Genomic DNA, 21,737 nt, shown 5'->3' on the forward strand with positions numbered 1-21,737 from the left:
ATGCTCTTCAACTTTGGGTGTACATATATAGACACTTAAATTTGTATTAAATTAAATACATATACATGTTATATATGACATAATACATATAGGACGCTACATAGAATACAAAATTGTCATGTAAAACGAGTGTGTCTATTTATTCAATTTTGTTCAAATTTAAGTGTATGCTTGTACATACCCAAAGTTTTAGAATTTTTTCCCTAATTCATCTGTTAACAAAAAATGTAAATTTGTATCATTTGATAAACAAAAGGATATATGGAATTAAATATTTTGATGTTTGTTGTATGTAAACTCTGCTCGTATTTGTTTACACGAAGGGTTGTTTAGATGTATAAAAGGATGTGGTGTAGTGGATGAGGTTATTCCTTCATTAATTAATCAAATGTTTCGTATTTGAATTCTGGATATAAAAAATCCCTAGTGGAAAGCGTTTCTCCTCAAATGGGGCCATATGCAGCGTGAATCGAAATAGTTAGGCTCCAATGCTGATACAAAATACTAGGTGGGAATAAAAAACATGAAAGAGGACATATTCTTTAGTAGAAATACTTAAAATTGGTTTTGTGTGTTGCATTTTTTATTTTTTTAGCATATTTATATGATATAACTTGTGGGATATTATAATATAAACTTATGCCGTGAAAAAGTTGTTTGTTATTTCGCTATCAAGAGCGAACATCTTTACATTATTACTTATGAGATATTATGAGGCGAACATATACCCTTGCTCCTCAATTTAGAGGACATATTCATCATTTGACATATTCTTTAGCAAAACTTGAACAATTGCACCAATTAGAGAATCATAAATTGTTGTTTTTGCTCCTTCACAAAATAGTGTTCTTCGTCAGCACCAAAGTCTTCTCAAGTCTTCTTTTGCTAGCTGTTTATGGACCACCAAAAGGACAATAATTGATAGTAAACAGTAAATTCAAACAATGAAAAAACAATGTGTGGTAGTGATGATTCCAATGACACAAATATCTCTCGTTATTTGGTTGGGAACAAGTTATTTTGAGATTAATTATTCAGAATAAATTATCGTATGAGAAGTTATTTCACTATGTATATGCGACAACTTATCCCATCATTAAGAAATAAATTGTGAGATAAATAATCTCGGGATTGTCTAATACCTCCAACCAAACGTAGGATAAAATATTTCTGTATTTTATCACTGGAATTAATATACCTTATACCTCACACCAAACAATTGCTTTTAGTTTTGTTAGGTTTAGTTATTCTGGCATTATTTCTATTGATTTGATTTGTCATATTCAATATGAAAAAGGTTCGAAAATGTCCTCAATGTATTAGAATTTGTTCCAAAAATATCCTTCTAGTTACCCAAAACACTTATTTTCACCCTTTTCATACTCCAAAAGAAGAATGTAAACATGCTAAGATTTGAATTTTGAAATTGGCTATAAACTTCTTGTGATTATGTATTTATTTATGTTTAACAAAATGCACATACTATTTTTTTTGGAAAACAAGAACTAACTCAGCCTAGAATACCAACTTTACCTAATAAAACTACTATGTTAGCAATGTACCCATTTTCTTGATTTAAAAAATATGGAAAAATTACCTAAATAACTTATTTTACAGTATTCTTTGAATTTCATGTCATTTGGAAAAATTATAAAAAAGTTTACTCTCTCTTATTTTCGGATACATTATCCTCACGCGATATATCGGAACAGGTGTGTTTCGTATCAACAAAGGTAATGTATCGGCACATGGTCTATCGAGACATTGAGAGAAGTATCGAGACAAGTATGTCGTAATGCATCCGGACGTGATGTATCGAGGACGTTAAGTGATGTATCTGAAATTCTTAAGTTTGAATGAATTTTTGTAATTTGAAAAAATAGGAATATGATGAAATTAACTCCTAACATAATGAGATTTGTATAAATTTTACGAAAACTTTTTTGTCACCATATTAATAAGATAGGTCATATTGTCTGTTAACCTATAAATCTAAAGACAACCATAGCATTGAAAGAATTATATATAGGCAAATTGATCCTGAGCTAATACAAATGAGAGACAGAAATAGAAGAGAATTGAGAGGGAAACAATAAGGGAAAAGTATGCGGATAAACAAACATATACTAGTTACTTAGTTAATATAGCTACAGCTTGCTTTAATTACAATTTGCGATCTACTTTTAGCTATAATTATGCGGTTCATTTTTTTAGTTTTGTATAATCCGCATGTGTCTATAATTTAGAATTTGTATAATTTTTGTATAATACAACTTGTATAACAGTTTAAAGTTCAGATGTTTATGTTTGTATAACTCCGTTATTTCAAGTTTATATAAAATTGGTTGGATTATATGAACGCACACACGAATTATACGAATGAGGCATTTTAGACGATAGCTATAACCTATAAATATACGAACTATAGCTATAAGTTTATTATAGACGCTATTTGCAAAATTTTCCCAAATAATAATACCGGTCCAAAACTAAATCTCATGTCTCATTTGTGGAATTAAAAAAAATAGTTTTACAATTTTTTTCTAATTCAACCTGTTAATAAAAAAACATAAATATGGATCATTTGTTAAAATGAAGGGTTGTTGTACCCAATGTAGATGTGGATAATTTTATTTTGTACTAGAAGTAGCAAAAAAGAAGGAATCAGAAAAGATGCGGTGCACAGAATGAAGCTACCCGTTTCTTAATCAAAGATTTTGGGTTTGAATCTTGAATATGAAAAAGTTCCTAGTAAGGAGCGCTTTTCCTCTGAGTAGGCTTTATGTAGCGCAAATTCAAAATAATCGGACTCCAACACTTATACTAGGTGGGAAATTTAAAAAAAAATGAAAAGAGGACATAATCTTTGGTAAAAATACTTAAAATTGGTTTTGTGTGTCGTTCTTTTTTTTAAAAAAAGAAATATGTTATGCCCTCGTGATATATTGCATAACATGTGGGATATATCCATATAAACTTATGTTGCGAAAAAGTTGTTTGCTATTTCAATGTCAAGAAAAAACACATTTTACGTCATAACTTGTGAGATATTATAAGACAAAGATATAAACTTATGCTGCAATTTAGAGGAGATATTCAATCATTTGAAATAATTCTTTAGCAGAAATATTTCAAATTGGGTTTATATGTTAGTGTATTTTTGTTGTATGGGCTTAAAGTTTTATGGATAGGCCCAATAACTGAACCAGACATACAAGCCCACGAAGCCCTTCCCATCTTTTGGGCCCTTTAATCCTATTTGTTATAAAATGGTAGCTCATTAGGGTTACAATTTCATTGAGATACTGTAAAGGAGGGCGGCTCGCTACAGCATCAACCATGGTTCTCAAGTAAGATTTCTCCCGTTTATTTTTCTCGTTCATCTGTATTTTTGATTGCCTTTATGCATCCGATGAATTATTTTTCAGTAGTATTCGTTGAGAAAATTTGGTAATTTATCCATAAATGGTATCTGCGATTCCTAGATTTAGAATCAATGGTGGGACTCTGCAATAATCCATATTTAGATTCATAATGTAGATGAGAATGTGTAATTCCGGAGATGCTCACGGTGGAGCTCTCTTAAGATAAATGTTGTTTCACTGTATGGCGTGCGAGAACCATGAGGTCTCATGTTCAAATCTGCCACAGACAAAACACTAGTATGGAGCTCAAGAAATCAATTTTTGGATCATTTTCATGTGGTTTGCAAAAAAATAGCATACATTTCTTAATCATACAAGGATTACCTTAGGAATAAGGATATTTATGTGATGGTGCACTTTTGAGTATTATAGGATTTGTAACAATGTCTAAATTATGATTTGAGCAAGAGTAAGATTGGAGATAATATTTGTATTGACTTTTAGGAGGATATTATGCTGGGGTGATCATTTTTCACGATTCAAGAACACCCTAATTTTCATAGTAAACGCTATAATTCATAGTTCGATTTGATGAGGTGGAGTTTGCTCGTGAAGCTCAAGTTCTACTTGCAATTTATTTTCTCATTTGAAAGAATATTAATGCACAGACAGTTGATGTGGTCTTCTTATTCTATGTTCAAGTCAGACCACACTTTTTGCATAGCTTACCTCTAGAGTGATCTTCCATGTTTTTTTTGCGGGTTATTTTTCTTTTGAAAATCTGTTCTGTTCTGGGATTTGCTTACAGTAAGGGGAATTGTGTGGGAGAGATGAAGGGATAGGTAGGGAAGTGCTCCAGGCAGAGTGTATGACCTTGCAACTAGATTAAAATCATATTAAGCGGTATTGGTGATATCCATCTTTCCACTGCTTCATAGTTGTATGCCTTGTCGCATTGGTCGATTTCAAACCACACCAGTTCTTTTTAATTTCCCCTGGGCTACTAAAACTATATCCACCATTAGATGTGAACTGCCTTGCTGGCGGATAGCGGTTGGCAGTTATTTTCTTGGTCATCTGCAATGTTTCAACTAGGCACTACATAAAAATAGCGGTGTTAACTCAATTCAATGTGTAACTTTATCTTACATGAAATCATGTGTTATTTCAGACTGGTATTTTCTTGTGCTTGCTCATTTCCTGTAGTTTAGATTTTCCCCTGGTAATTCCACAGTCATAAATTTTAAGTGATGATTCATTGTTGTCTTCTTACATCAATTTCAGGACAGAACTTTGCCGTTTCAGTGGTGCCAAGATTTACCCTGGGAGAGGCATCAGATTTATCCGGTCAGACTCTCAGGTATTCTTTCAATAGATGACATGCTAAAACACTTCTCTTAATCTAAGGATAAATTGTTTGTTTTCTTAGGAATTAAGGTACAATCTTGCTAGTTCCACTATCACTATACTAATTTCTTGATACTTTTAGGTGTTCCTATTCGTCAACTCAAAATGTAAACACTACTTCCACAACAAGTTGAAGCCATCCAAGCTTACATGGACAGCTATGTATAGGAAGCAACACAAGAAGGTGAGTTTCTGGGCTTTGAACTACAGTAACTGTGTTCTGCTCCCTAATTGAAACTAAACTAGGGAATATGCCTTTTCTTCATCATATATAGTTTTACTTGTAAAACTTGCATTGGGATGCTGAAATTTTCTAGGACTTCCCTATACTTGCTTATAATGACGTAATTTAATTGCGGCCTGTGTTCGTTTAAAATAGGATATTGCACAAGAAGCTGCTAAGAAGAGGCGACGTACCACCAAGAAGCCTTACTCTAGGTCTATTGTGGGTGCAACCTTGGAGGTAATCCAGAAGAAGAGAACTGAAAGGCCAGAAGTTCGAGATGCTGCCAGGGAGGCTGCTCTTCGGTTAGTTTCCTCTCATTCCTGATTTTATTTATAAGTGTGTTCACCAGCAACTTGCATATAGTTAGTGGCTTTTTGGACAGTCTTAGCTGATAATCTTATATCTTGGATACCAGACTTAGTCAGGTATTAACATTTTCACATGTGGTTAATACAGTTACTAGTCTGGGAAATTAATTGTGTCTATCGTTACAGATGTGCTGATACCTTTCAAGCACCTTCTGTTCCATATGGACCCAACATGTACTAAAAAGACCTAGAGCTTAGGGGTCGTTTGGTTAGAAACAAGTTGTCCTGATAACTTATGCACCCATGTATATGGAATAACTTATCCCATCAATATGATATAAATGGTGGGATATGTTATCCCAAACATAGCAACCAAACAAAATAAAAAAAACTTAATCCCATCACTATTATTTTTAATCTCTTACACCAAACAAGCCCTAAGTGTACTTCACAATGCTTGGTATTATCATCTTGGTGTGAGGGGACAGTAAATTACAGTGTTAGTTGTTGAAGTTTTAAGTAAGAAGCGTTTTTTTTTCCTGGTTTAATGGGGGATAAACTGATCTTTGTGTGTGTATGGATCTTTTATAGTGAAATTAAGGAAAGGATCAAGAAGACAAAGGATGAAAAGAAGGCTAAGAAAGCAGAGGTTCAGGCCAAGTCTCAGAAAGCTGGAGGAAAGGGCAATATGTCCAAAGGAGGTGCATCAAAAGGTCCTAAGCTTGGTGGTGGCGGAGGAAAACGTTAAGCTGTTGTTTATGTTGTTTCCTTATTAGCAATAGAGTGCCTTGTTTGAAGAGACTGTAAGCGGAGACCTTCATTTACAAGTATCTCATACATCTGCAGACAAATTTCTCGTTGACGGTTTTGCATTTGGTTGCAAATGCAGCTGTTGATTCTCCACATACTATTGACTTCTTGTGGGTTCATTCTCTATTACAGATGTAGCTTTTTGACTCCTAAACAAAATATTTTTGAAATCTGTTTCTTCGAAACTCTTGCAGTAATTTACCATGCAGCAATCTGTTTTCCTGCGTACTTGGAGAGTTACTTTTTTGATGACTTGAATGATCAACGAAGATACAATACGTAAGAATCAATAATGTTTTAACATGATTGAATTCATATGCCATTTGATAAAAAAAAAATTTATCAGAATCTGAATTACAAGTGTCTAATTGAAGCATATTATCATGTGTTAGAGATACTAAATTTGAAATAAAGAGTTTATAGTACATATATATGAAGTCGAAATTCAAACATGTTCTCTTTCAACAAATTTTAATTCAATCTTTTTAAATGATCAAAATAATACTTTATTTGATTCAGTTTTAAAAGCAAAATGAATTAAATTGCCTATATCGATAATAAGACTTCACCACATTGCTACCATTCCTTTTTTTCTTCTTTCGAGAAATAAACAAAAGAAACACATTTTTTTTAGAATTGATTTGGTATTAGATTTCTTTGTTTTTTTGTTTTCTTTTGGATAAGATTGCGTAAATAGATAGGCTTTGGGAAAAAGCTTACAATTTGATTCTACCATCACCTCACTCAAATGATGTGGAAGCCTCACCTAACTGACCACACCACAACACACAAATAAAATTATATGATTAAAAATAAGTGATACATATTTAAGTGGTTAGAAATCATCTCGTCAAAGGATAAAAAAAAATTAAATATTTTAAATTTAAATTGTTAATAAATATAAAAAGATATCAGATTTTAAGACCGTCTAATAAGAAAAGATTTCAGGTAAAAAATGATCATATACTACAGGACAACATATCCGAATATCAATGAATATAATTCCATCTGAGAGTCTGAGAAGGGTACAGTATACCGAGAACTTTACCTAATAGCAATTGAATTAAGATATTACTACTAAAGATCACATGTTACATAGGAACAAAGCACTTGTCAAGCAGCCTGTAATGTTCCCAATCATAGATTGATAAATATAGAAGAAAAATATCACCATCTGATGCGACATAGATGGGATCAAATATGCAGTATTTACGAACAAAAGTATTCGGTTATCATGAAAAACAATATACTTCCAATGTCGAATCAGGATCAATCAGAGATAGCATATTCTTGCAGTTCAAAACACATTGACTTACCAAAAAATGCAAGTGAACAGAGTCCACAGCACATAGTAAAAGTTGTTAATGATCAAAAGATGTCATAAAAACCAAAGACCACACAAGAAAAAGACCATAGTAAACAACATAAGCATAAGAGAGCACAACGACACGACTCTACCATAGTTGAGATCTTAAAGCACTGAAATGCTGTGTTGTTCGAACTCTCAAAATGTACTGTTGAACGTGTGGAGGATCCTCGAAAAAACTACATTTAGAGGATCATACAAGGATGTAACAGCATTTTTGGACAGTCCAAACTCTAAACAACATAGTTGAATAGTAAAACATGCACTAAAAGTGGAAAGAATTCAGGGGCACAGATAGAAGCCTCGATACGAGTTCAGCTGAACCCAGTTAATTTTTTTTCTCAATCTAGAACCCACACAATTGAATTCAAGGATCTGCTACTGGAAGAATTCAGCCATGTATTTCTGTACAAGAAAAAACTAGAATAGTTGAACCTTTTCTCTAATAAAAAATGAGCAAACTATCTTTTCTTGATCTTCTGCAGAATGTATTCTATGCAACAAAGCTGGATCAAGAACAAAACAGTATCATTTCATGGAGAGAGAAGACATACCTAAGGCAAAAAAAGAATTTTACAATGACTACCTTCTCAAATGTATTGTTTTTAGGCGGTATAATGGAACTCATAGAAATTTTTCTGAGAGCATTCACAAGAAAACATGTCACTTACAGATATACTTTAAACCCCTTTTCTAGGATGGACTTTCAGATCACTGGGGGTAATTGATACAGAATCAACACAGAGTCCGCCTTTAGAATGTGTGCAGTCGATCTGTTTCATTGAAAATCTAACTTCCGTCACAGGATCTGATGTACTGACAATAAATTCACCCACCTTGTACTCAATCCAGCTCCCACGCCTGATATTCCCAATTGGGTCGTCTTGCCCAGCATCATCTATGAAGCACTCATTAACTGTGTGTTGCCCATCAGAAGTAGATAGTTCATAACGTACTGGCCCCAAATCCCATCCATGAGTATGCTCAAAGTTGCAAGCACGCCGACCGAGTCTTTTAAATATTTTCCCAAGGTGAACTCTGAATGTTACAGTGTATATACCAGGAGGAAAAGGAAAACTAACTGCGCCACTTAATTCAAACCACCATACCTGCTGGCAATACGCCACAGCATGGAATCTGCAAGAGTTCAAAATATGTGATATCCCTCGTCATCAACAACAAATCAGTTATGCAAAAGTAAAGAGGGAAAAACTAGCATGTTCATGTATAATTCAATGGAGAAAAGGAGGATACAATAGGGGAAGGACAGCCTGTAACGCCTCCCCACCCCACCCCAAAACACATACACACACACACACAGTAAAAGAGGATAACATGAACAGTTCCAAGAGAAGAAAGCACGGAGTTCATAAACTAGCACACATTGGAACAAAGAGAATAAAAAGGACAACAAACATCTCATATCAATAAGATTACCATATATTTCACCCTATAAATTAGCATACTGTTGCAAGAAGTGCCCGCAATCTGATACCAGTGGTTCAGTTTCATACTCTCAAGAAAGGAAGTTCATTGACAAAAGGGTGAGACATAGAAGCCAACTGTTGTCACTACTCAATCAGCTATTATCAATCAAAATTAGAAAAGGAATGAGTAAGTTAACTTCAGTTCTAACCAGAAAAATAACTGGACATTTTGAACAGACAAATGCTCCTACAAAATCCTAATAGAGCTTAGTCGAAAAATCATGTAGCTAGGAAAATAACATCCTAACTACAGCTGATAAACTCATCAGTACATCATCTCTTTTACAGACGAGAATTAGAACTCATACTATCCAGCAGAAGCAATAACGACCTAGGTCCAACATTCTATCTCATTTTTCCATCTTTTTCCCTATTATGTATATTTCTGTCTTAGATCTGATTACTACACCAATTTATCAACTGATGAAGAAAAGCCACGTAAATGCACTCGAAGTCAAGGGAGCATGATTTCGCTGAAGAGGAAAAATGGAGAATATTTTACTAGACTGGTTCAATGCATGGATTTGCTGTTTTCTTGTCTCCTTCAGGGGGGAAACACTTTCAGATCCTTTTGAGAACATTGCTTCAACAATTTCTCAAATGGATGCAAATGGCATCTAATACATTTCATGTTTCAGTTCATTTAGGAATATACCATAGCTATGGGAGGCAAAGAAGAAGAAAGAGGAGGTGTCATGCATGCACTGAGCATTCTAATCCATTACCACATCTGCATCTAACTAATACCATTTAGAGCATAAGTTCACACACTCTGTATATTTGTTACAAAAGATTGATCAAACTTCGGCCTTCCTACCAAGTACAATCTCATTTGGTAGAAAGAAAAATTAAAAGCAATCTACTGATAACTCAAATCAGGCATACAAGCAGGAGGGTATAGCAAGTCAAGCAGTGTCAACTCAATATATTGGAAGGCAAATCAGAATGTTTTCCACTTAAGAATCCGCTCCTGCATTGTCTATTTGTCAGGTTTAGTGAGAGAATGAGCTAGAAGTTTAATAACAACTACTTTAATTGAGTTAACTAATATTCATTTTCACCTCATGGTGAATACATGAACCTTGTTTTCACATGTCCCCAAGAAATTGGTCTGGTGATTGAGGCAAGGGAATAACTACTTGGAAGTTTTAGGTTCAAATTCAACACTTGGTTTGAGCCAATCTGCTCCAACCTAAGAGAGATGGTTACCTTCGCAAGTGTGCTTGTGAACTATTAAGTTTGCCGAGTGGATTAGACGAGGTGTCCATAAGTTAGCATGACAAACTCATCTTCACATGTATTGCTCATAAGAGATTATCATGTGATGCATGGGAAAATCCCAATGATATGTAGTCCAACTAAAACTAGTTCTTAGTATCATCTCATAAGAGGATATCCAACCATTTCAAAACTCCAAAATCATTTATATCACTGCAACAATAAGCTTAATAATGACATAGTTACACATAGTTTCAACCAAATCTAACCTTGATTCTTCTGTAGGAAACCAGTTCCAGTGTCTCCTGTCTTCCACATTAGTTATTAACAATGCTTTCGAGGAGATTGACATACAAATCTTTCCACTTATTCTGTCCAACCATACCTCCTGCATTTTGTTCCCCCGTCAAAAACATACAGTTTATTGAGATCAAACATCACTCCAACATATTGTTGCTACAAGTTCAACTCATAAAACACAGCAAATTCAACTTCATAAAAAGGATCAACTTATTCCTCAACTTCCCTTCCCAGACCTCAAGAACAAGCGCGACTCAAAAAGCACTACACAGAGAATTAAGCCGTGGGATAGAAGCAATTGAAGAAAGTACCATCCCCTAAAACCTATAATCATAGCAAGCTGGCCTAGACTCCATCTTTATCAATTTAGCAAAACAAACGTAATTATAGTTAGCCAACACCACTCATCCATTTGCTCATTAAAGACATGGGAAAGAAGGAACTAACAAAAGAATAAAGATATAGGTAAATAACGCATCAACGATAACACCCTGTCACAATCAAAAAGAAGCAAACTTGGAAGCTAAAACTTGAACATTAACCACTGTTCAACCACTGAATAGAGATTCTCACTCCAGCTCAACTTGAAAGCTAAACTTGAATACTACATACATAGCATCATTTCTAACATCAAAAACAGTCTCAATCTATGACAGCTGCAGGAAAAACCCAACATCAGTTTTGACCTAAAACCCCCATTAAACAAGTATTTATCTACCACCAAAACTGAAAATCCTTTAACCTTCCAAAATGTATTAAAAAAATGTCAGCACAAACTAAAAAATAATGTAGAATTAACAAACTTCACAAAAATCTACATGCCTTATTGCCATCATCAAACGGCACGGAACGAGCTAGGAAAGCAAATATGTCTTTCTTCGAGAGACCGTCGAAATTTTGCGGAGGCAAAAGGTCGAGCAAGAGATGGTAGTTAGAGGGAAGTTTAGATTCCCAAACAGCATCAGAAGAAGCGGCACCTCGAAAAGCACGATTAAGCCGAGCTAGATTACAAATTTCAGGTGGATTTAGGTACATAAACACACACGCCACGCAGTTTTCCGGTATATCACCGAGTCCCGGTCTGCCGTTGGCTGACCCGTTTTCCGTCAGGTTGGATAATGATGCGCCCATGCGATTATGGAACTTTTAGCTTTGAGAAGGAAGAGGGCAATTGTATCAATTCATGGTTTATCACGGCGGTGATGCAGTGGCCGCTGGTGAGGTAGAGTGGTGGAGTGATGGCGGAGAACGGCTGAGTACGGAGGTGATCAACAATAAATTTTTTCTTAACGACTCATTTCCGTTCTCCCTTTAATTAAAGTTAAATATATATATATATATTCCATATTTTTATTTGGGTCAATTACATTAAATACTTCAATAGTATAAGCACTCCCGATAAGAATTATTGGTAAAAGTATATTAAAATATAATTACTAAATAGTATTGTTGAGATATTATTTATCTTTAAAAAGTCATAAAAATTATTGAATGAGATATATCAATTATTAGTAATAATTGTTGGGGGAATTGTAATATAGAAGATGTAAATATTTGATTTTTATAAAATATTTAAAGTCTTTTCATGATTAAATCATATTATGTGAATATTTAGTGTAAGTAACAATTTTTACTCTTAGAACTATATGTGCAAATTTTTTATTTTTATTTTTATTTTGCTTGGCTTTTAAAAAACAATAATAATAATATTAATAATAATATACTTAATGAAATCTCATAAATAAATTTTAGGAAGATAAAAGTGTGTCTACCTTATTATATTTTCTAAAAATAAAAAAATCATAATGAAAGACCGATAAAATAAAATAAAAATATAGAATATAAAGTTGCTAATAAAAAGGGACACTCTGTTTACAGCTAGCGCCACTAATAAACAAAAATTGGAGGGATATTTTATAGTAAAAGAACATGATTATGCAATACAACCATAAAAAGTTTTGATATAAAAATTTAGTATTTTATCTTCTTATTTTTTTGTTAATAGTATTGGTCCTTTTGGATAAATTATATCTGGATTAGCAATATTTTCCTCCACTTTAAGTTGTTATAATTTCTTTTCATGATATGCAAAAAAAAAAGTAAATTTATAGTATTTTTTTATATAATTTTTAAATATTTAAATTTTTTATTTAAAATATTAAATTAATATAATTTTAAAAAGCGCAATATAACAACTAAATATAGACAGAGAGATTAATTAGTATTGTAAGTAAGTTATTATTTTTTAGGGGTGGGTGAAATAATACACCAACATTAATTATCTCGAAATAAGAAGGATGAAAATGACAAAAATACCCTTAAGGTCACCGGAACTCTTTTAAAAAAATTATGTAATTTATCGTATTCTATAATATTGGAATAGCTAATTTTAATATAATTATTCTCAATATAATAAATTTCAGCATAACTCAATTTCAAAACAAGCGTACACCTTCTTTGGATGGTTTTCATTCATTGTATTGTTAGTTTAAATTCAATGCTTGTTACACCCTATTTGGATGGTTTTCATTCATTGTATTGTCAGTTTAAATTCAATGCTTGTTTTTATTATTACTTAAAGTTTATTATAATCGTCTTGTTTATAACATTGTTAGGTAACGACGAAAGATTTCATTTTGTGTAATGATCAAATTTGATGTGATCGCGAAACTACCTTAGCGTTTTCTTTTCATTTTGTTTTTACTTATAAATTTGATGGTATTTATCTTATATCCTACCTAAAAACTTTTTCAATCTACCTAATATCTTACATTTTTTCTTGATTAATCGTTTAAATTACTGATGTATGACATTATATAACAATAGAAAATAATAAAAACATTTCTTCATTGAAAAAAAAACATGTGAATATGTGAGACCGTAAATCGCGTTTCATATAAACGCGATTTATGCCTTTTGTGTAGATAAGGGCATTTCAGTTAATTTAAGTGAAAAACAAAAATTAAGTACCTAGAAAATGCATGTTATTGTTTATACATAGTATAATATTCTATTTTATATTACTCTTATATAATATATTATTTATAGATAAACGTTCTTAAATTATTTTCCTTTAAGAGTAAACATCCTTTAATTATTTAAATTTCTGATAATTTTCATTTTTTTATAAAAAAAATTATTAAAAAATAATAAATTATTCATAAAAATATGTACGATTCACACTACTTTTAACAAAACTCTCTAAATCACCTAAATAAATCAATTTTGTTTATTTTACGTATATTTATAATAATATATTAATTTTTCTTAGCAATAGCGTTTTGCATTATCTTCCTTTTTAATTAACAAGTTTATTTTTTATTTACCTTTCGTTTGATTTGATATAAGAAAAAATATCAATGGAATTATTTTCTTTTCATTGAATCTGCAAAAAAAGGTGTCGGTCGGAGACTTTTACTTCTAATAATAAAAAATTAAACTTGAGTACTAGAGATCAAAATTAGTTGAATCTTGATCACCTCAATTATCAATTTTTCCCAGAAAAGAATTATTGATGTAATAGATATTTTGGTTTTGCAAGGTAAAAATGGTGTGAAATTAAGCTCCGACGCCATTCAGTTGGTAAAGGAGAATAGCAGATCATGTCTCCTCTAGACTCACACCGTCCTAACTTTATTTTTTTAGTAACAAAAATAAGTCTCAATTTTATTTTTATTTTTAAAAAAAACTGGATGCCTTTTTCAACCGGTAACAATATTATAAATTTGTTTTTATGAGAATAGAATTAATTGCATACGTTGTTGTATGGAATTCGTTTATTTTGTTGATAAGTTTTAATAGAGGGATGAAAGTTGTCAAGTTTTAAATAATTGGAGGACATTATTTGTTAAGAATGATTATTTAAGATTAGGCATAGCCTAAAGATGTTTGTAGCCAAAAACTCTTGGTATAAACTTCAAACTTTCGTATTTGTTAGATATTTTTCACAAGTAAGTTAATTTGGCTTAGTATTTTTACAAGTTCATAAATTTTTTCATATGAAAATATTACTATTTTTTTCCTTTCACCATTTCAATAAAAAAATCTATCCGAACAACTAGTAAAAGCTAAATATTTTTAATAGAGAAATTTCAATGAGAAAAATCATAATTTTTGATAATATATATTATGTCGAAACACATTTACCTCTCCGAATATTTAAAAATTAAAATTAATTTTTTTTAAAAAAAGCATGCAAGACTTTAAATCGTGCCCAAGAGTCATTTTATGCCTTTTGTTTTGATAAGGCTATTTTGGGTAATTTAACTTAAAAACATAAATTAAGTAACAAGAAAAATACATCTTATAAAAAATGCATGATATTTTTATACATAGTGTAATATTCTATTTAATATTATTTTATATGATATATTATTTATAGATTCTATTCAATATTATTTTATGCATAATAATTGTGATATTAATAATTTTATACACAGAAAATCATGACATTGATAATATCTGTAATATTCTTATACTTGTATATTTTATTTAATATTATTTAAAAGTTATACAATGCATGCCAACTTTAAGACAACACGTGAAAAATATCATTAGAAATTATTGTTAAGATATCAAATTTTATGGAAAATTTTTTATTGTCTGAACTATTTAATAGTGTATATTAAAGGTATATGTGTTCACATCTCATATTATTATTTATAATTGTGCAATATTTTTTATATCCACTGAGCACATATATACATTTAAAATATATTGTTAAATAGTTCGAAGATAAAAAAAAAATTCAAAATTTAATATCGTAACAAAAATTTTGATTAAAATTTAAATATATTTCAAACTTTTTTCCTTATTATTTATATCACTAAATCAAGAGATAAATTATCCTAGACATAGATAAAACTTTAAAAGAACATATTTATCCCCATTTTCCCTATAAACCAATGAAGGTCAAGCATTGAAGAGAAAAAAATAATTATAAGTGTAATTCTTAGAAAATAAAGATTATCTCAATGATGTTTTGTATATTCAATTTTAGTCTAATGAATCGAACACTCGACAAAAAAAACACATATTATTCATTAATTTCTATATTATAATTTTAGTTTAATTTAACGTCAAACTAAATAATTTGTAAATATAATCATTCAATATTTTAAAATTCACGATTTATATTTATTCAAATTTTCATATCATAAGATTCTATTAGATGAACAAACTCTCTATTTGTATTTTTTTCTATTTCAAAGATTCAAATCAATAACCAAATTCTGATTTAGTTAAAAAATAAAAAAAAAAAAAAATTCTGATTTAGTTTAATTTTCTGGCCGAAATAATGGGCCAAGACCCGACTGTTAGTTTGGGTCAATACACCCAAGCCCAGCAATAATCTGAAACTCACAGATCGTAAACTGAACAAAATGGGCCTGTGGGCTCAGGATCCACTAATGGGCCCAAGAAACAAATGTTTTATATTGGGGACCTTCCTTTTGTTTCTCTTCTCCGAGACCCAGGAAAAAGACAGAAATCTCAAATTTAAGTTCTCTTATCACCATTATATCCTATTGGTTTTACAAATTTCTAAAACCCCTCATTTTTCACGTATCAGATTAATGTATCAGTACATCAAATTAATGTATCTCGCGCATCAGATTAGTGTATTAGGTATAAAATATACATCAGATTAGTGTATCATGTATAAAATGTAATGCATCTTACCTAACGATTAATGTATCTCACACATAAGATTAATGTATCATCGCTTATATTATTGTACCAGTTTGAGGGGTTTTGGTAATTATAAATTTATTTGGGACAAATGGTAATTTTGCCTTAAAAGTATGTGATATATGTCCTTTTCTCTATAATAGATGTCATGTCTTGAAAAAACTAATAGGTAAACGATTATGATTAATGATAAGGATAAATTTGAAGCTAAGTGCAAATTATTCATGAATTTCATGAAGTTGAATGGTATTATGTAATCTTTTCAAGAATAGTTTCAAAAGAATGCACAATCTTTTCATATTCTTAGACTTCATGCTTAATCAACTACCTTACAAAAATTGAAACGAAGTATCTAATGGGGAAGGAGAACTAATAATAAAAGGGATAATTTATTGCATTTTACAAAAGATTTTAGAACCTTAAATTGGATACTATCATCTGTAAAATATAGATTATTTTATTTGAACATCGTTATTTAGTTTTAAATTTTTTTATACGTTTATCGGATCAAAAATAGCTTCATATATGTGATACGTGAAATTTTGTATGATTGTGATAGTGTCACTCCACCCTCTAACAAGTCCCATCTATACCACTACTTCACACCCTACTTTTTAAAAATATTTCTCAAGAATTAATTATATAAAAATACTTTAAAAATATTATTTCCTGTTTACATATCATACACAAAAAATAAATATACTTATTATTATTTTTTCAATAAAATTCTTTTTCCAGCGCCGAACACACCCTTAGACTCTTTTAATATTCACAATTTCACAACACTTAGATGTCATTACTAACAAACAATTTATTCCTACCAAAATTATGAAAATATTCCTTAATGAAATATTTTGTCTCTTGTACTTTCTATTTTAGTATTTATCAATATTGTCCTCGTCTATTTCAATGCTGATATAGGTATATACTTTTTAAATCCCTTCTTTCATTAGTCATTACTTGAAAATTAAATACAATTTTAATGATGGAGAAAGTTATATTAATGTATTAAGGCCAAATCAACTATTAATACTGATTTTATCAACCAAAAAAAAAAAAAAGGGTCAACTACTAATGCCGGCAGAATTTAGGAGGAATTATATCTTTTTAAGTAGGCGTGGGAATTTGGTAATTTGGTTTGATTTTGTTTTTTTTTTTTCGGTTTTTTGATTTTTGTATAATGTGTATCAAACATCGAACCGAAATAATTCGGTTTAGTTTGGTTTTTATGATTTCGGTTTGATTTTATTATTTCGATTTTTTTAATGGGTCTGCTTAGTGGACATTTTAAAATTTAAAAAAATTTATAATTTTTTTTTATTTTTTCAGCTTAATAGGCTAAAAATAGTTACATCAAAGAAATGTCTTTTACTTTTTACTTTTTAATTTTTAATTTTTAATTATAATATTTATTATTTAACATTTATAATTAATATAATATAAATATATATTATAATATAATATATTTCGGTAAACCGAAATATCGAATAACACAAAATTACATACCAAAAACTGAACCGAAAATCAAAAAATATAAAAAAACGTATATCGAATACCGACTTGAAAACCAAAAAATCAAAACTGAAATACCAAAAAAATTCATATCGATTCGATATTTCGATTTTCCGGTGTTTATGCCCAACCCTTTAAGTTGTTAACGATACAAATTACAAACTTAACACAATACATGATTAATTATGATATTTGTTAGATACTTATTTACCAACAATATTATGGTTTACAATTCATTTAGTTTGTGATATTTCATTTAAGTAAAAGCCAAATCTACTACGATTAATATGTTAAGAACTAAACTAAGAATTTTTCGATATTTAAAATACTTAAAAGATCCGAAAAATGCATAAGTAGTTCCTAATTTATGTTTGAAATTTCACCAACACATTTATACTATACTAAGGTCCTATTATCCCGAACTTACTCTATAAATAATTTTCTTCCATTTTCGACCTACATGATACTATCTAGGCTCAACGCATGCTGATTATTTTTTCAAGCTATTTGGTTTATAATGCCACGTAGTTCGAAAATAGTAGAAAATTATTTATAAAATAAATACAGAAGTATTAGGACTTTAGTATAGTATAAGTGTGTCTATGAAATTTTAGATATAAGTTGTTAGTTTTTATGCCCAAAAACTTAATCTAATAAAAGGTTAAGGAAACAAAAGTTTTTTTTGTTTTAATTTTAAGAAAGATGCCATCTGTTAACTCATGTGCATGATTCATTTGGTTTGCCATGTTTGATTAGTTTTTGTGTCAAATCTTAAACCAATTTCGTTTACTATTAATAAGCGCTAAATCATAACCCATTAAGTCAATATTTTAATGATCCTATAATGATTTAACATATCTATAAATGGATAATTATAAGTCAAACTAACATGCTTTAAAGCCGAACGAATGGTAAGATTTTGTTATAATAAATTGAACCTATAAATATGTTTGTTGCTGCCTGCCAACTACTACTGCTTACTTACTCTATTTAAAGTGTATCATGTGCAATCCTTCTATTCAATTCAATTCATGGAGTGGATTTGGGGATATATCTTTTTTTCTATTATTACTGTATTGTTCCCATTCCTCCATTTCCGTTGGCGAACGTTATTATATAACGTTCGCCAGCAGCTGCCTCCCGGGCCACGAGGGTGGCCCGTGTTTGGCAGCATGCTCGAGCTCGGTAACGAGCCACATAAAACACTAATGGATCTAAAACAGAAATACGGTCCAGTAGTTTGGCTAAAGCTCGGTTCTATTAACACTATGGTGATTCTGTCCGCGAAAGCAGCTGGTGAGTTCTTCAGGAACCACGACATGGCTTTCGCGGAGAGATCAGTAACCGAGGTGATGAAATCACACGGTTATGATAAAGGATCACTAGCTCTAGCACCTTACGGTACTTACTGGCGGATCATGAAACGAATCATGACAGTTCAAATGTTAGTTAACAAACGGATCACTGAAACAGTGGAAGTTCGTCGGAAATGTATCGATGATTTAATCGAATGGATAGAAAACAGAGAGTTCAGCTCCTCTGAAGGAATTCACGTGGCGAAATTCGTGTTTCTAGCCTCGTTTAACATGCTGGGGAAATTGGTGCTATCGCGCGAATTAGTTGACCCAAAATCCGAGAAGGGGACTGAGTTTTTCGCGGCGATGGTGGGGTTAATGGAATGTTCTGGACATCAGAACATTGTGGATGTGTTTCCATGGTTGAGATGGCTTGATCCTCAAGGTTTGAGGAGGAAGATGGATCGCGGACTTGGGAAGACGATTGAAATTGTATCGGGTTTTTTGAAGGAGAGGTTCGAAGAAAGGGAAAGGACCGGAGAGAAGAAGAAGGATTTTTTGGAAGTTCTATTGGAATATGAAGGCAAAGGGAAGGATGAACCAGAGAAGATATCAGATCAAGAACTCATCTTGATAATTTTGGTAAATTTTGCATTTTACATAAAAAAAAATTTTTATCTTAATTTAGTAAATAAACTAACTGAGTGAGGTTATTAGGCCATCCGATGATCGTCTCTTAACGATCAGAATAAGGTAAAAAGTTTGTGTTGAATGCCTTGAATCGGACCCGTTACAAACAGAAAGGACGGGGTCTCGCTTATGTATGTTGGGCCCAAGCCTGTTAGGGCGTAGCTTAACACTATATATATATATAGACGCTATGACAAACCCTATTTTGTAATTCTGTTTTTGTCTCTCCATAATAAAACTGCTCCCTCTCTTCCCGTGGACGTAGCCAATTTATTGGTGAACCACGTATATCTGTTGTCTTGTTATTATCTCAAATTTCGCACAACAGTTTGAAAACAAGTTATGTACTTTTCTCAAATCAATCTAGTTTGGTAGATATAGAGGCAGAGTATTACTTGCGTTTGGATTCAGATAAATCAGTAGCTTTTGCTTAGATTCTATATCATATACTTTAATTGTGAACGGAGTAATTGTTAAAAAAATGATATACATAGTCAGTGAACATAACTTAAACTCTTATACGAATCGATTGAATGCAGGAAATATTCTTAGCTGGTTCGGAGACTACAAGCAGTAGCATAGAATGGGCGATGACAGAGCTACTGTGCAATCCAGAGGCAATGGACAAGGTTAAAACCGAGTTATCCGAGGTTCTTGGAGATACCAAGAAATTCGAAGAAAATGACATCGATAATCACAAGTATTTGCAAGCTGTTGTAAAAGAAACGTTAAGATTACACCCTCCAATTCCATTTCTAGTTCCAAGAAAGGCAATTCAAGATACCGAATTCGTGGGGTATCATATCCCTAAAGGCACACAAGTTTTCGTGAACACTTGGGCAATTGGAAGAGATCCCGAGTGTTGGAAAGACCCTTTGGATTTCAAGCCAGAAAGGTTCTTGGATTTGAATATTGAATATAGGGGTCAGAATTTTGAGTTTATTCCGTTTGGTGCTGGGAGAAGGATTTGTGCTGGAATTCCATTGGCTCATCGGATGTTGCATTTGGTACTTGGGGCGTTGTTGAGTGAATTCGATTGGGAGATTGATGTTTCTGTTCTTGATGAGGCTTTGGATACACGAGATAGAATGGGAGTAACTGTTAGAAAATTAAAGCCATTGAAAGCAATTCCAAAGACAAAAAACAGAACTCTATGAGTGTAACAAAAAGGCTCGTGGGCGTTTGGACATAAAAATTGTGTAATTTAGAAAACAGTAGTATTTGTTTTCAAAGTTGAAAATTGGAGTTATGTTTGGACGAGAATACGAATTAAAGTAGTTTTTTGAATTTTTGTAAACTACCTTCAAATTTTTTTTCCATGTTAGGAGTCGTCTCGTTTAGTTTTTTGTTTTTGGAAATTAAACCGATGGTCTTTAACTCTTAAAATATCAATATAGTGAAAATTCATATAGTCGAGATTAACATGTCTAGATGAGACCTCATGGAAGAAGGGGGCCGGGGTATCGAATAAGTGCAAGTACGAGAGTTAAACAAATACGTGTATCGCATTCACACCTTCCAATTTTAGATGTGCACAACTAGATGTTTAAATTTGTATTAAGTTAAACAAATAGACACTCACGTTCTACGTGTCATCCTACATGGTTTACTATGTGAATTATGCCACATAGAACTTATGTGTCTACTTACTTAACTTTATACAAGTTTGAAGTCTACTTTTGCACATTCAACGTTGAAGGGCATAAATATGAAATAAGGTCAAGTTAAATGGTTTATTTATGTATTATGCCGATTCTAACTATTACTGACTTTCCAAGAATTCATAGGATTTTCCTTCCTTGTAATGCTGATTAAATTGATACATGAATATGCCCTTTAAATTAGCTTCATTTCACAGTCACGCCCTCTAATTTTGGGTGTGCCCAAGTAAACACTTAAACTTGTATAAAGTTGTATAAATAGACACACATGTCCTACGTTGCATCCTACATGATAATTTGTGTCCTATGTGATGTCCTACGCGTATTATGTCAGATAGTACTCATGCGCCTTCCCACACAACTTTATACAAGTTTTAAGTGCCTACTTGTGTATACCCAAAGTT

At 31.7% G+C, this 21,737-nt stretch overlaps 3 protein-coding genes across 3 annotated transcripts; 2 read left to right on the plus strand and 1 right to left on the minus strand.

Annotated features, from left to right (window-relative positions):
* Positions 1-3,231: 3,231 nt before the first annotated feature.
* Positions 3,232-6,301, plus strand: LOC101252133 (large ribosomal subunit protein eL24). The gene is made up of 5 exons (XM_004249627.5): positions 3,232-3,350; positions 4,650-4,725; positions 4,855-4,956; positions 5,152-5,300; positions 5,898-6,301. The coding sequence occupies exons 1-5, from the start codon at positions 3,340-3,342 to the stop codon at positions 6,052-6,054; spliced, it is 495 nt and encodes a 164-aa protein (XP_004249675.1). The 5' UTR covers positions 3,232-3,339; the 3' UTR covers positions 6,055-6,301.
* A 1,688-nt stretch (positions 6,302-7,989) lies between these two features.
* On the minus strand, positions 7,990-11,920 carry LOC101249779 (F-box protein PP2-A15). Its single transcript, XM_004249619.5, has 3 exons — positions 11,310-11,920; positions 10,457-10,575; positions 7,990-8,619 (listed from the first exon to the last, which is right to left on the minus strand). The coding sequence occupies exons 1-3, from the start codon at positions 11,616-11,618 to the stop codon at positions 8,163-8,165; spliced, it is 885 nt and encodes a 294-aa protein (XP_004249667.1). The 5' UTR covers positions 11,619-11,920; the 3' UTR covers positions 7,990-8,162.
* A 6,757-nt stretch (positions 11,921-18,677) lies between these two features.
* On the plus strand, positions 18,678-20,969 carry LOC101265084 (cytochrome P450 76A2). Its single transcript, XM_004249584.5, has 2 exons — positions 18,678-19,624; positions 20,212-20,969. The coding sequence occupies exons 1-2, from the start codon at positions 18,719-18,721 to the stop codon at positions 20,827-20,829; spliced, it is 1,524 nt and encodes a 507-aa protein (XP_004249632.1). The 5' UTR covers positions 18,678-18,718; the 3' UTR covers positions 20,830-20,969.
* The last annotated feature ends 768 nt before the right edge of the window (positions 20,970-21,737 follow it).

Source organism: Solanum lycopersicum, chromosome 10 (genome assembly GCF_036512215.1).
Source record: "Solanum lycopersicum chromosome 10, SLM_r2.1".
Taxonomy (NCBI): Eukaryota; Viridiplantae; Streptophyta; class Magnoliopsida; order Solanales; family Solanaceae; genus Solanum; species Solanum lycopersicum.